At 44.9% G+C, this 15,965-nt stretch overlaps 1 protein-coding gene and 1 long non-coding RNA gene across 12 annotated transcripts in view; one reads left to right on the top strand and one right to left on the bottom strand.

Moving 5' to 3' along the window:
• COX10 (cytochrome c oxidase assembly factor heme A:farnesyltransferase COX10) overlaps window positions 1–6,280 on the top strand; it is a 343,376-nt gene extending 337,096 nt beyond the window's left edge. For all 8 annotated transcript variants that reach the window (XM_069953299.1, XM_069953300.1, XM_069953302.1 and 5 more), the window contains 2 exons: window positions 2,285–2,517; window positions 4,542–6,280. In XM_069953299.1, coding sequence (XP_069809400.1) covers window positions 2,285–2,517; window positions 4,542–4,957 — 649 coding nt within the window. In that variant the 3' untranslated portion in view covers window positions 4,958–6,280. The remainder of the gene's footprint in view (window positions 1–2,284; window positions 2,518–4,541) is intronic.
• LOC138772712 (uncharacterized) overlaps window positions 1–15,965 on the bottom strand; it is a 274,220-nt gene that overhangs the window by 22,447 nt on the left and 235,808 nt on the right. The window lies entirely within an intron of this gene.

Consider the following 15,965-nt stretch of genomic DNA (forward strand, 5'->3'; position numbering starts at 1 on the left):
CACCACAGTGGGGTGTGATACCTGCAGACTTTCTCATTTCTTACTGTATATGAATGAGCAGGGTCGTACCTGTGATTGTTTCCATTGATCAGTCATGAAGGTGTATTGCCACTGTCTGATCAATCACAAGCCGTGCCTCAAATGTCGCGCACAGTATCCTGCACCCCATCCATTACACTGGCAATGTAGATTTTGAAGCGTCCTGAGCGGTACAATTTTTGCTATTATCTCGGTGATAGATGTCTAGGGTTTAATGAAGCCGTTAAGGTTCCGGTTGGAGATAAGACAGGAATCATCATCCTGTCTAATCCGGAATGATATAGAAGCCAATGATGGTGGAATTAGCACCGATAACATCTCCTCATTGCTTGTAAACTTTGTGATTAATATTAGTTACGACCTCGATGGCCGCAGCATCTTCGCGTGGTGTAGAAGCTCCGCCTCCCTCCGCCAGACACCGCCATGTCTCTTGTAATTAGATATATACATATCGACCGGAGAGTCACAAAGCCATCTCTAATTAAAATGGAAATTGAATTTAGCGCTGTTGTTTGTCATTTTTGACCCCCCCCCCCCCCCCCCCCTCCAACTTTATCGCTGTTAAACGTCCGGCTATACATAAGACTATACATAAAGCTTTGTCTGCTCCGATCAATTTTCTGGTAACTTCATTAAATGGCGGCGCTGATAACAGAATATACTGCGGGAGAATTTCATTTCTAAACGCGATGAGATTGAAGACGGAGAAAAGCTGCAGATTGCTGCAGAAGTCGAGCTCGATAATGTAACTAGTGATGCAGCAAATGTTTTTTCACGTCCAATCTCCTTCCTTTATTATAACTCTATCAAGTTTTGTGTTAACGTCGACAGAGTATGATGTGTATTACATATGATTGAAATGCAGAGGACTAGACGCCATTGCTAGAGTTCTCCTCCCTGGCTCTGTATGTAATTTACTGGGCGGAGAACCTCCCTATGATACTGTGGGCCCTGCTCTGGTGCAGGTAAGGGTAGTATATTCTGCAGGCAGCCATTATAGTAAGTTTATAGAAACCTCCAATAATTGTCTTCCAATAACGATTACATGCACATTTTGCAGTACCACATCCAGGTACAGCTCTGCTGCATTGTGTGTGTAGTAATCTGCCCGGACCATGTCCTCTGAGGTGACCAATACGACTGCAAAACTGTGAGCCCAATGCAATTGCTGTATAAATCGGTCAGGCTGAGGTGAAATGGAGTAACGTTTCATCTGTAGAGAAGCAGGTGTTACATTAAAGGTGCCTCAGAGCCCGGGGCCAACTACTTATGTTACAGGTCATAGTTCATAGAAGCAACAGCTCAGAGACTTTACATCCGATAAAAGTACAACCTGTGAGATTCTGAAAGGAAATCACAGGAAGGACAAGGTAGAAATCACTGCATATATTGGTGCAAGCAGACAAAACATTTCTCAGGCCTGAGTCAGTGTTTGTAGGGTAGATGTACGGGAACATCACACGTATTAGAGGCACACAGTTCAGGTAGTGCAGTCCTAAGAGGGGTACAGACTAGAGATGATCGAACAGCGGAAAATCATAGGTTCTATCGAACTCGAACCTTCCGCATTTGATTCCCAATGCCTTCCCGGTCCGTCGGGAAGGAGGAGACAGCCTGGGTACCGCCTGGAATTCCGGGATTCAGCCTAGGATGTATCCCGGAATTCCAGGTGGGACCCGGGATGTCTCCTCCTTCCCCACGGACCGGGAAGGCAACAGGGATCAAATGCGGAAGGTTCGGCAATGTTCAAGCTTGATAGAACCTAAGATTTTCCACTGTTCGATCATCTCTAGTACAGACATGTCTAATATTCCAGAAGTTATCCCACGTATAACGCTATTTGCACCAAATTAAAGCTCCATTTTTCCTTGAAGTGGTGCTCTTATACAGTATGATTGATGCATGCAGTATGATTGATGCATGCAGTATGGCGGATAGTGTATGAGGGGGTAATAACATTTCTGTCCTGGGAGTCCTGCAGGATCTGCCCGGCCATAGAAGTGCTGTATTATGGTTTGTTTGTACTGAGGATTATAATGGATTGTAGAAATCCTTCGGGGCCAAAGCGTCCTAGTCTCCTGTGACTCGTAACATTGCAGGAATCAGATTGTATGGCGGAGGATGCCTGCTCCTTATAGCAGAGAGTCCACCTACAGCCTCCTCTGACTCTCCATGAAGATGTTACTGTATTATTAGTCCTGTCTGTGGTTTTGTGTGATTGATCGATGTCTCTGTCTCTCTGCAGCCCGCTCATCGCTGTCTCCTTTGCCGCTGCCTGCGCTATTCCTGGGATCACCTTGTTGACTGTTGCCGTGAACCCGCTGACCGGGGCCCTTGGTGCATTTAACATCTTCTTGTACACCTGCTGTTATACTCCAATGAAAAGGCTCAGCATTGCCAACACCTGGGTGGGTTCTGTGGTGGGCGCCATCCCACCCATCATGGGCTGGACTGCAGCTACTGGTGGTCTGGATGCCGGTGAGTAATGCCACTATTCAGGTTAAGCATTGGTGATGTGCTGGATGGTTTAGCCTCTAATTTTTTATGTACAGTATTATTGACCCTCGTTCCATCACATGAAATCCTCTGCGTGATGAGTCACAGGGATAAGCAGCTTATATTCTGGCTGGGACCATCATCTACCGTCACTCCAGGGGCCTCAGGGGTCATGGACATGGTGATGCAAGACCAAAAAAATCTATTATCTGACATACAAACCTTGATAAATTCCCCTTTTATGATCTACACCAGTCACATCCAGAGCTGTATTCATGATTCTGCTGGCTGCAGTCAGTTTACTATCCATACAAAGGATGTTGGTACTTTGTAGATGTATCAGATGGGGAGGAGGACTGTGCAAACATCCACTACAGAATCTGCCCCATTTAGTAATCATCATTTCTGCTCTTCAGTAATTTCTCACCTCCCCCCCTACTAGCTCCCAGGGGGCTAATTGTGTGGCTACTAATTTCCAAGTAAGGGCTTTATTGTGTAGAGTGACAGTCGGGGACCATCTTTGTATCAAACAAATATAAGTGCCACATAGGAGCCCTCAACCTAATGCAGATATTCAAGAGCCCCCTCCTCATATATACCCTGCATCGTCTTCCCTGACTCCTAATCAGCACATAGACTGTAGAGATGTCAGCTCTGGGGGCATCATCACCTCTTCATCAGTGGACATTGTGTGCCCAGGCCCGACGTGCTGTCAATAGCTCAATCAGACATAATAACTCTTACTATTTCGAGGTTGAAAAATAAAACGATTGCCAGTAATGTTGTCCATTCCAGCATGTGTAGCTGCTGCAGCAGAGGGACAATCTATGATGGAGGATGGATTGAGGATTTCACTCGAAAGCTGCAGTTTGTTGTTCAATTCTTATACCAAGCGATCGCTCAAAATTGGCAACGTTTTACCAAAACCTACTCAGAAACCATTGATAAGTCTTTCCCAGCAAGCCCTGACAGCCATAGGAGAGTGCTGAATACTTGGCCATTTCCATATCTGGTGACATCATCGGGGCCTGCTCTACATATACAATTGTGTCCTCTATAAAAGTGACACACAAGCAGGAAATTGCGGCCTTCCCCTGGTTTGGTGTAATGAACCCTTTCTGCACCCCTCAGGAACATGTGCTGCTGTGCTCGGTCACATCCATCTCTCCCCCACCTTTCCAAGTGACACTTTAAAACACTCAGCTGTCACTTTCCGGCAGCACCTCGTAGCAGTCACCCCTTTTCTAAACACTGACGTGATGCTGGGGACCCTTAGTGAAGGGCCCTTCCTGTGGGGTTACTTTGAATTGTTTGGGTAACAAAGAAACAAACATCCTTGGCTCGATGAATGACAGTACTACCTCCCCAACTAGATCATTTATTTTCTCAGCCCTTTGCAGCGGCCGGGCCCGGTCATGTGTTTACTCGCAGCGACGTTCGAGGCCTCTTCTACAGACTGTTTAAATAACATGTAGTAAGCGCCCACCGTGCCCTCGGGCTGGGACTGTATTTATTAGACTCACAGTCTGAAGTCGCTGTGTAAAATGAATTGTGCTGCCGGCTGGAAGAAGAGATCTATTGTTCTGGTAATGGCCATTTTCCATACATTGTAAGCAATCCGTTTTATGTGAATTTTGTGAGGCTTATGGATGGTACAGCAAACAGGGTAAAGGCCGTATTACATGAAGCCGTTGTCGACCACTATGGCCAATAATCGCTTTGCGTAATAAAAGGAAACGATGAGTCGACACTGCCGCTATCTCCGATGGGAGATCGTCCAGGCAACCCCCCCCCCCCCCTGATAGGTCGGCACACGCTTCCCGGAGATCGCCCGTGTAATAGGGGCTTAAGATGGGTAAGATATCAGACTCCCCTCATATGACTTTATATCAAAGTTATTTATGGTACTAAATGTTGAGAACCAGGAACAGATATCACACTTATGACAAGATAAACTTGTAAGGGATATATTTTCAAGCTTGTTGATTATCTCCTTTGTATTGCAGGAGCTCTCCTGCTGGGTGCCATCCTCTACTCTTGGCAGTTTCCTCACTTTAATGCCTTGAGCTGGAACCTCCGTGAAGACTACTCCAGAGGAGGATATCGAATGATGTCAGTTACACATCCGGACATGTGCCGCCGCGTGGCCCTGCGCCACTGCCTAGGACTCATAGCATTATCCACGTTAGCCCCTGCCCTGGATGTCACAACGTGGAACTTTTCCATCATCTCTCTCCCTATCAACTTGTATATTTCTTACTTGGGCTACAGGTTCTACCGGGACGCAGATCGCAATAGTGCTAGAAAGCTGTTCTTCTGCAGCCTCTGGCATCTGCCCACTCTTCTGCTTCTTATGTTGACATGCAAAAAGTCTGTTGTGGGGAAGAAAGAGAAACCTGAGGTCGTCCAAAATCCAAGCTGAGAATAAAGGAGTGAGAGACGTTCTGTGATCACTCATTACTGTAAATCCAATTACAAAGAGACTATTTTATTTCTGGTTGACATTGAGGACACCGGTCTTACCTCCTAACCACAGATTATACAGAGTTGGCTGTAGAGAGGAACAGGCAGTGTAAGAGTGAACCCATCACCCCCTCCAGAAAACTAAATTGGGAACAATACTTTCCATCATCTTCTCCAGTTCCTGTGGCCGTCTATTGGAACCACCATGGTTTACATGAAATTCCCTCTTACTCCATGACATTTTCTTGAAATAAACAAAGTTAATTGATGGTGATGGCTTCACCGCAAGATGCAAACACAGAACCGTCACATGTTTATATCCACAAGAACTTTCATGTTTTATTCCGAACATCTGAAAGAAGAAATGTGGTGGCCTCCTCCAGATACAACAGGTAACGTAAGAAGAGAGTTGTGGATCGTGACAACCTACAGTACAGTTACTGCAACAAGAAAACTGGCAACCCCCACCACCAAAATAAGATCTACAGGACCCCTCGTTGAGTGTCAAAACTGGATGTGTGACCGTGATGACACACAAAATCTGGACAGGACAGTGTGATGGAAATGAATGTCTATTCAGAAGATCTTGCAGCATCGTTCATGGTTTAGTTTTGCTGAATTCAGAATTCAGCAGAATGCAGACTCCTTAAGTGTTTGGAGTGGATGAAGGTGCATATGGCAGGAGGAAGGGACAAGCGGCTGCCATATATCTCGGGCACGGCTGATCTCTGGAGGTAATGGAGAGTCAGACAGTTAAATATTTTAGGTACTGGATTGGAGAACTCCTGTTTAGGTGAAGGGTTGGATGACATTATCTTATAGATATATTTGAGGAAAAATAAGATACATGATGATGGGAAATGCCGCAAGATCTTCTAAGGATGAAGACACACACTTGGGCTGCATTGTGGTTTGTACCTGCACCCTGTCTGTTTCCAGTAGTAAGTAATGGAAGAATTTTAGGGCAGTATTGAAAGCTGGAAGCAACCTGATTGTGTGATTTCACCCATTATATATTGTTTCTCAAGCTGTGGCTCGCCAGAGAGCCAAACCCCTCATGGGTTGTTGAGCCACATGTTGATGGGAGTTGTAGTTTTACAAAAGTTGGAGAACAACATTCTAACATAATATTGGGCGTTTACATCTGGTCAAAGAAGAATCCACCAATGCTGCCGATCTGAATATGCCTTATGATTCCGATGTCTATACTTGTACACAATCTCACATACTGTATTGTAAGATATCGCTCTCTTTTTGCTTATTTGATTAAAAGGGAAAGGAAACGGTTATCGTGTTTCAGTGTCTTGTTCGCTCCGCTCCATTGTCCTGCAGATGTTGTCCTGGCATTAGTCCTCATTGTCTACAATAAGACGTGTGTACACTGTGTGAGGCTCTGGCCTTTGCTCATCTACACAACATAAAAGCCAGACCGGTGATTAAGCAGTGAACGAAGTCCGTGTTACCCCCCCAGATCATCATATTAAGAGCCCTGTGCCTACATGCGTTAATGTTGCTGGCCTGCGCTTGTGCCAGAAATTGCCAACATGATAGCCAGCTGCCGAGCTGTGTGCCAGGGAAAGTCAGTCATGTATACATTGTTGCTGTGCTAATGGAGAGCAGGGATGGTCCATTGAGCACAAATGACAGGTACTTTACCAATGCACCCAGAAACAATGCCTCGTCTGTATATTAACACTGATGGGCACTTTCTTCATACTGGCAGCAAGGGACCACCTACAGACCATGTACCACACTTCTGACCCTACAGCCCAGTGACTTAATCATTACCAGTATCAGGCTAATGGTTACCATTGTATCACCTATATCACTTCAGGGCTTCTAAATGGTTTACAAGTCCACTTACCTCAACTAGTACTAGTTATCTGCCACTGATCAGTGAGTCTCAGAAGGCTTTACATATAGGACGACTCCTGATTTACTGACAATTTCTAATAGACTTTGAAGGGGGGGGGGGGGGGGTAATTAATTGCACAACATATGCAAGTTGTTCGAGATAAATGTTTTTGGCCAGGTTACACTGCCCCTGCCAAAGTTGGTAAGACTTAACAGGGATGGTGTGGACATCATTTATTATAGTTTATACCAGTAGCTGACACACATTTCTAAGGGCCCTTCTACACGATGTACCCAATACGATCAACCCATGATCAGACAAACACATTTATCATTTAATAAATTATTGTTTATTATCAATATAAGGATTTGCAGCCGATAATAATGCAGCCCCGATCTCGCCTGTCTTCCATCAGGCCATGTATATGGGCCCTAAAGCTGCTGTTCTATAGAGAGATCCATCCAGCCCAGCAGCGTATGAAATGCTGATCGAAGTAAATCTCCCACTTTGTATTTTTAAATCAAGTTCTCTGCTTGCGATTAGGAATGGTCCGAACCTGCCGAGGTTCGGTTTCGTATGAACCTGAACTCTCGGCAATGATTCCCGCTGTCTTCCACCTCCGTGGAGAGGGGGGATACAGCCGGAGGACCACCTGGAAAACTGGAATACAGCCTATGGCTATGGCTGTATCCCAGTTTTCCAGGCGGTCCTCCGGCTGTATCCACCCTCTCCACGGAGCGGGCAGAATCAGTGCCTAGATCCATTGTAGAAAATTCTACGTAAGCTTTACCTGCACTGATACATTGTAACAAATTACACAATGGGCCAGAATAATCACCATTTTATTGTTTACTATATAAGTATAGTTCTGGAACTAAAAGTCCCAGCAGGTTATTAGGGTACAATACAATGTAAAACGCACGAGTGCTTATGTATAAGATATGGAGTACGAGGAGAAGTATCTGGGCGGATAATGGCTGTGGAGTGACCCGCAGCTGCCTCCATCCACCAGGCTTAATACGTGTGCGTCATCGGATTATATAGACGGTGAATGGGTCATTTGGATAAAATCCCTCCTCTATAAAGTCCAACCACCCAATACTGTATACGACGCTGTTATTACTCCATTAAGCGAGAGCTGCAGGCTATAATAGCGGGGTAACGCTGACATTTTACACTCCTTATAAATACTGTACTATAATAATATGAGCCATAGCTCATTTCACTGCTATGTCTGCTGTCGGAGGAGCCAACACATACGTATATTAAACTAAAAATAATGGGGGTAGTTGTGAGAATGGATATGATTGATGCTGGCGGCAGCCTGTAGCTACTTCCCTTAGATTACTTGAAGAGATTTATGAAGCAAAATGTGCAAAAATAATGGAGCGCGCCAGGGTTATTAAAGAGGTGTACCAGCTACTGGTGCCTATGGAGCCCAGCCATGTTGGCGGATTAGGAAGAGAAGGGGCTAAAAGATTTCAGCACGTTGGTAAATTTGGCATAGTTTTTGCTAAAATAAATAAATGTAAAAAGTGGTATACCGATGATATGTAACTACGCCAGGCCTCAGAAGCTGCCTGCTGAGGATGACATGATGGCTGCTTTCACACATACTGATAAAAATCCAGACCCGATCGCAGGTCTAGTGACCAGAACTGAACATGTCCTACTAATATGTGGTGCAGTAGCTTGGTTTTTTAGGACCATGGTCACATGTTATGCACCGTGGCCTGACTCTTAAAAAGTGGCATTCACCTTCAGCAGAGCATGCAAGTGTTTTTAATAGGGAAGGGAGAATAAGTCGCTTCCAGGCACCTCTGGTCGCCTCTTACTTCCCCTGAAAACATTATAGGTCTTTTTGAACTTCAAAGCCCCCCCCCCCCCCCCCCCCCAAAAAAAAAACGAGAATCCCTCGTAATAAACATGCAACCAAAAAGAAGAAAAAGAAAAGATACGCACAAAAGTGGGGAACCTCCTATATAGAGAGACTGCATGTACAATCACAGAATGGTAGAAGAAATAATCCCAGAAGAAGCCAGAGTCAGGTTGTGGTTCCTTTCTTTCTCTAGATTTACTTTTGTCTAACTTTCTTGATGTTTGGGCAGCTTTATATTTGGTTGAGCCCTATAGATAATATGGGGTAGGGCCCTATATGTGTCATAGCTGTTTTACATATGTTACTAGTCTGTACTGCATTTGTATGCAGTGATTTCTTTTTGCTCAGTATGGTGCGAATAGGTACAATAGGTAGGTATGGTCTTTTCTGACTACTGGTCCACTAACTTTGGATTATTTCTTCTACCACTCTGTAGTGCTACATGAAATCTTTCTAGATAGGAGGTTCCCCACTTTTCTATGCCTATTTTATCAGTTGTGAGCATCTGTTTTTTTTTATATTATATATATTTAATAAAAATATATTTTTTCTTGTACGTCACTTTTTCTTCTTTTTGGTGTCAAGTTCAAAAACCTGATCCTTCTTTCCACTGACATCACCAGTGGGGGAGAGTTGGCACACCCCTACACACATAAGATGGATAAGCCATCCTGCTAAAATCAGTGAGCTCATCGTACTTTGTTTTTATATATACAAAGCCACCTTACAGGGTCAATCCAGACTGCAGAGAACCCTCTCCAGAAGACCACCCCCGTATACAGTACCACCATATATTCTTGGGAAACCACAATTTAATGTAAGTGGTCGTCTCTAAGAGGTTGGTGTGACCAGGGTCAGGGTACAGAATTGGACATGGTTTATTTCAACATGACTGATCCTTGTGTTATCAAGGAAGATACGCCGCTTATGTCCCTCCTCATATCCACAATTCGTATGCTCAACTATATATGTGTACAGAAATGAAGAAAGAACTGTTGGCCTAATAAGCCTGTACCCTGCTCACAATTGCCAGATTGGATTTTGCATTGATTTATATAAGGGGGTGACATCTGTTTGTGTGTAATGTGGTTTACTGGTTATTTAAGAACCTGAAGACCAAAACAGAAGATGGGTAATCTTGAAGAAGATATATATAAAACAAAATAGAAATAAATATATATCCTCAGAGAATGGTGTACATATACACAGCATCCTGTAATCCCAGAAGGTAAGCAGTGGAGTCGCCTCCTGGTCACAGCCACCAAGATCAATGATTTGGAATCTAGTACTAACAGAGTATAGCAGAGAAGTACTGTCTCCGTACGTACATACATGTATATAGACTCATGCATGGGTAGGAGATGAAGCTGATGTTACAAGAAAAGACAAAGTACGCTCTCTGCAAGCGAAGAACTCTTTCCAGCATCCTATACATCTCCACACCGGGGGAACGACCCTATAATCCAGGTTGGCATGACCCCATTGTCCCGGCTATTACACATTGGCGTGTCCCGCCTCCAGTTTATAGAGCTCTCATCATGGGATGTTAACACATCTGCTGACACCAAGCTGAACTCGGTCAGTTCAACCGCCAGGTCGCCCCTCGTCCTCCCTGACCTGCCATATAAGACACAAAGGACTGTCCATTGTAATGTTAATGGCCTGGTGTGGAGACAAGACTCAAACAGATGTGACACGGCTGCTGACGGATGGAGTTCATGTGTTCAGCATACGCTGGGCCCGGCTTGGGGAGGGGGATGCAGAGTATCACATCTGTATTATGTCCTCACCCTATGGGTCAGTAATCGGAGAACAACACTTCATTAGCTGCATCATTACAGGTGACTGGTGCACTTCACAACCACAAGACTTGGGATCATCTACAAACCAATATGTAATTACTTTATATTAAGGCTTGGGCTAAGTGTCTGATAACATACAACGTGGCATGGTGCAACTCTGTAACTGCAGAGTCCAAAAGTTTCTTTTCTGTGTGTTCAACAGTGATAGCTTATGCTGGAGAAGAGCGGAGTCTGCACAGCTTTTCATTCAGCCCCTGTACCTAGAGTAGTACTAACCTGTATTCTTCCTATACACAGCTGTTTAAAGCGAATGTACCAGCAGGTACATCGTTTTAAGATCTTTACATCAATAGACTGGCATCAGCGTGGGGAAGCTGGTCTATTCCTGGTCACCAGCCCAGCCTGAAGCACTTGAGGTGGAACTGCCCACCCGCACCCAGTGTGACGCAGCACCATTGATTCTAATGGAGCCACGTCACACTGGGAGTGGGCAGGCCAACCTCCAGTACTTCAGGCCGGGCCGGTTACCGGGAATAGATTAGCGATGTGCGTGCGAACCGGGCAGCGATTAAAAAAAAAGGACTGCGGCACCGGCATCCCCACGCTGGCGCCAGTCTATTGATGTAAAGATCTTAAAGCGATGTACATTTGCTTTAAACAATAGCAATCATAGTAGGGGTGGTCTGACTCGAAGGATATGCCGCCATATAATCCTACTAAAAATAGGATAAGTAAGCAGTAAAGATGAGCGAACCTCGAGCACACTAGAATTTGTCCTAACCCAAGAAAGCGACATTTGATTACTGAAGGTTGAAGAAGTTTGATGCAGCCCATTGTATGTTTTCCAGGCAGCATCAAACACGGGTAAGCAAGTGCTGCATGCTCAGGTTAGAACAGATCCGAGTGTGCTCTAGATTTGCTCATCTCTAGTAAGCAGCCCTGGGAGAATGGTTTTGATAATGTAAGAAGCAATGGGCCTTTTGCTATGTGGCTATGTGTGCTATCGGTGTACAGTCGAGAAATGTGATGGAGACTGGAACTTGGGACGAACTGCAGTGTTATCCTATCTATAATGGTATATTCTATAGCTTATTAAGAAATCTGGGTTACCAAATAGCCACAATAGGAAAAGTATTGATACCCTTTAAGGCCTAGCCATGTTGCATAAACCATAGATGACAAGTAGATCCTTTATATGAGAGAGAGGTAGCCAACCCTTCCACTATGTCTGCGCCTCGCTGCTGGCTGTGAGGAGGGTTTCACAGCCGCAGCGAGGCCTCCGGAGAGTCCCACGCAACAAGGGACGGTGCGGCCGGTGTAATCGGCGGGCTGTGCGATCGCACGCACAGCCCGGCTGTGGGTGACCCGGCGGTCACCTTCTGCGCCTGTGCGCCACATGACGCTCCCGCACGCGGATGTCGGCGGGAGATGTGGACGCGCACGTCAAGGAGGCCTCAAAACGGAGCCCAAGGGGGCGGGGTCAACGGCACTGTAATGGGCGGGGCTATGTGGCGCTTCAGGGACCAAGCCCCGCCCAGTGGCGCTAGAAGATACCCGGCCAAATTACAATTTCAGGGAAAGCCACCTCATGAAACTGAAACATAGTTACAGGTATGCAGAGAGATATAGGCGGGTTACACACACCTGTAAAGATTGAAAAATGATTATTGGGGGTGACAGTGTCACTTTAAGGCAGGAATTGCCAAATTTCCTTTAGGAAAACTAAAACATCAAGCAGTCATTACTGATTTGAAATATACCAGCAAGTATTCCGTTTTTTTGCAGCACCACCACAGGACAATTTAAGTATTACATGTGTTTGGTCCTCCAGAGTACAATTGCTCTCACTAAAAGTTGAGTCCTCAATTTGTAAACCAGACAACTCCATTAAAATTAAAGGGTGGTAAATGTATGCTCAATGCCGCCATTACATGAAAATATGAACGGAGGTCTATTAAAGGGTTGTTCCTTAACCATGTGAATCTAACATTGGACATAAAGAGATACGAATGGAGAATGGGGTCCAGTGGGCCCTTAGCTCCCATTGTATATGGGTCTTGTTTAAAGTAATGGGACTCATGCATGATGATGGTTGTTTTGGCTACCTGGAACCCCAGCGTGAAGTTGTATCCCTTCATGATCAATATCAGATACAGTGGAAGAGTGTTCCCGATGGCCTGCAGAAGATGTGATCCCGGGAGATTTACTCACGTTTGCCATCAGTGACCAACCTCTTTTTAGATGTATCATGACTGAGCTCAATGGAAAATATATTTTTGCCATTGAGAAGATAGAGGGAAAAGCGAGTGATCACAACCAGATAGGTGGAGACAATCACAAGGTCTCCAGGAATCAGACCTCACTTGATGTCACTGACATCAGTAGCATGTTCTGCCACATTGTACGGTGATTTTAATTAGAAGTTATAACACTAAACATGGTGTGTCCAGAGTTCAGCTGGGGCAGGTACAGAAGTCTGGGTGGCCTCAGTGATTGTTATCATGGTGCGGGCCCTGGGTGTCTACACAGATTCATCTGCTTCCTCTACCTTCCATTGCTCATTTTTACCTCTCATTAAACTCTACAGCGTAAAACGCTCTACGCAATGCTTCTGAGCAGATGTACTATAAAAACCGCACACAGTACAGAAATCTGACTGAAGTCTGGCTGGAAAATGAGAGGTTAATAAGAGCGTGGCGTGTCTGTAATTTCTGGAATAGTCCATTATACACAGCACCTTTTTCCAACAGCTGTTTCAAGTGCAGAACTTGGCAGATCGGCGAACGCGTAAATTAAGAACAGATCTCATTCTGGAACGACGAGGCGGAAAGTCGCAAGATAAAAAAATGTGTGTGTGTGTGTGTATATATATATATATATATATATATATATATATATATATATAAATTCCTCTGGGCAAGCATCTGATAGTCCAGAGACTGAGAGGTCGGCCCGGTGCTCAGTGTAATGTGGACTGGCAAGAAAACCTGCAACAAGGTGGTGCAAGAGGATAAGGGAAACAGAGAACTCGATCGGAATCTGTATGATCCTGGTGCTGATCTGTGAGTGGAGATGATCGAACAGCGGAAAATCTTAGGTTCTATAGAACTCAAATCTTGTCAAACCTGGGCTGAATCCCGGAATTCCAGGCGATACCCGGGCTGTCTCCTCCTTCCCCACGGACCAGGAAGGCATCAGGAATTAAATGCAGAAGGTTCTATAGAACCTAAGATTTTCTGCTGTTCGATCATCTCTATCTGTGATTATAGGACTGCATAAAGATTCAGCGGCATGCAAGTCCTCACAGAGTGCAGTATACCCATCAGACGTTATGGTCCTGTGTACAGAAGTGCGGTATGCTACCGAGAAAGTGTCTCCCACACATGGTGCCCTTCATACAACAGTCCATGATGTGCGCTCATGTATGAGGCCAAGACCAATAATACCAAACCAGTGCTGGACAATGAGGGATGTAAGAGACTAATCCGGCCATGCACTACACTACAGACATCTCAGGAAAGTAGGGCCGCCATATTGGATTTCAGTGTAGAGCTCTGCTACTTCACGGACAAATGTGATAATGTTCTTTTTTACAGAAAAGGAAAACATCTCAGTATGGGCTCTATAGGTGCCTTATAACCAGGCTGTGTTCACATAGACATTGAAGCCCCATTTGAAGCATCAGTCACAGATTTTGTCAGAAATGCTGGACACAATAGTGCGGTGTGCACAAAATAAAATTTCTGGACTAAACAAGTGAGCAGCACCTTACACCCATAACTCTGCCCTGTAGTGTTGAGCAGACCTATCAAACTGTTCACATTTCGCAACACTCAGCATTTGATTTTCCGCAGCTACACCCTATGGCTGTACCCATGTTCTCCAGGACTCCCTAGGGTTGCATCCAACTTTTGCAGGGGAATCAAATACCGAGTGTTCGGGTTCAGAGAAGGTTGCCGAACCTGAACAGTTTGACATATCTGCTCAACACTACTCCCCTGCCTGTGGCCTTTAAGGTTTTTATTAGCGCCCACTAGTGGCTACAGCTGACAATGTCCTGTTATGTTTACAGACCTGAGACTAGTAAGGTCATAAAGCTGGCCATAGTTATAAAGGGAATCTGTACTGGGGGGTCAGGAATTCTATAGCCTACCACCATGAGCTACAGCCGTCTTACGGCTACACCTTAGGTACATAGCAGGTAAAGACAATGTGCAACCATTGATGGGTCTAACTCTCTAACGCTCATGGGCCACCAGGTGGTTGGGCCCTGTATCCTTACAAAATCTATCCGTTTACCTCCTATTTATCTATCCATCTAATATCTATTGAATCCAATATCCATTTAATCAACCAATCTATCACTCATCTCCCTGTAATAGGCCTTCCCTGTCCTTATGTAGCTGCCATGCTTCTGTAATCCGGGTTACAATCTGTGTACACAGCACTTCACACACAGCATGGAAGCAGAGAGGTGTCAGAGCTTAAAAACAAACAGAACACACTGACAAAGAAACAACAATAGGAAACAAGAGGATAAAGAAAATAAATAGGAATGTTCTAAGTAGGCGAGAAAAACAAAATGCTCTCCGTGTGAGGCTGACCAAAGGCAGGGCAAAGAGAAGGGACTCTGAATGGGGTCTATGGGGTCTGGCAGACACCCGGATGATGGAGAACATTGGGAGAATTTATCCTCTTGGTTCTTTGGTTTCTCCTGGAGTAAGCCGATGTCCAAGATGCTGCTCATCCCTCCCCGTTCTATCAGATACTATGGACATCAAGTCAAAGGTGTGGATTTATGGGGAAATAGTAACAGTAGGCTATAAAGTGAAACAGGATGGTGGTATATCGGTCTGTTCTGGTGGATTTCTACACTGATACAGTCTGTGTGATGCGTACAATGGTCCAATCTGGGGGGTGTCTATATTAGTCTGATCTGTTGGATGTCTACATGTCTACATGTGTCAGATCTGGTGGACGTAGATATTGGTCTCATCTGGGGGACGAGTACATGTCTATATTGGTCGGATCTGTTGGATCTACATTGGTTGGACATCTGTACTTCTCAAGGATGTCTACATTTGTCTGATCTGGTGGATATCCACATTGGTCCGATCAGGAGGACGCCCAGTCTAGTCTGATCTGGGGGACATCTATGGTGGTCTGATCTCAGGGGCATTTACATGTCTATATTGGTCTGATCTGTTGGATCTACATTGTTTGGACATCTGTACTTGTGTAATCCCAAGGATGTCTACATTTGTCTGATCTGGTGGATATCCACATTGGTCCGATCAAGAGCACGTCTAGTCTAGTCTGATCTGGGGGACGTCTGCATGTCTATATTGGTCTGATCCATTAAATTTCTACAGTGGTTTGATCCGGTGGTCATCTACATGTCTATATTGGTCTGACCTGTGGAGTGTCTACT

This window comes from Dendropsophus ebraccatus, chromosome 14 (assembly GCF_027789765.1).
Source record: "Dendropsophus ebraccatus isolate aDenEbr1 chromosome 14, aDenEbr1.pat, whole genome shotgun sequence".
Taxonomy (NCBI): Eukaryota; Metazoa; Chordata; class Amphibia; order Anura; family Hylidae; genus Dendropsophus; species Dendropsophus ebraccatus.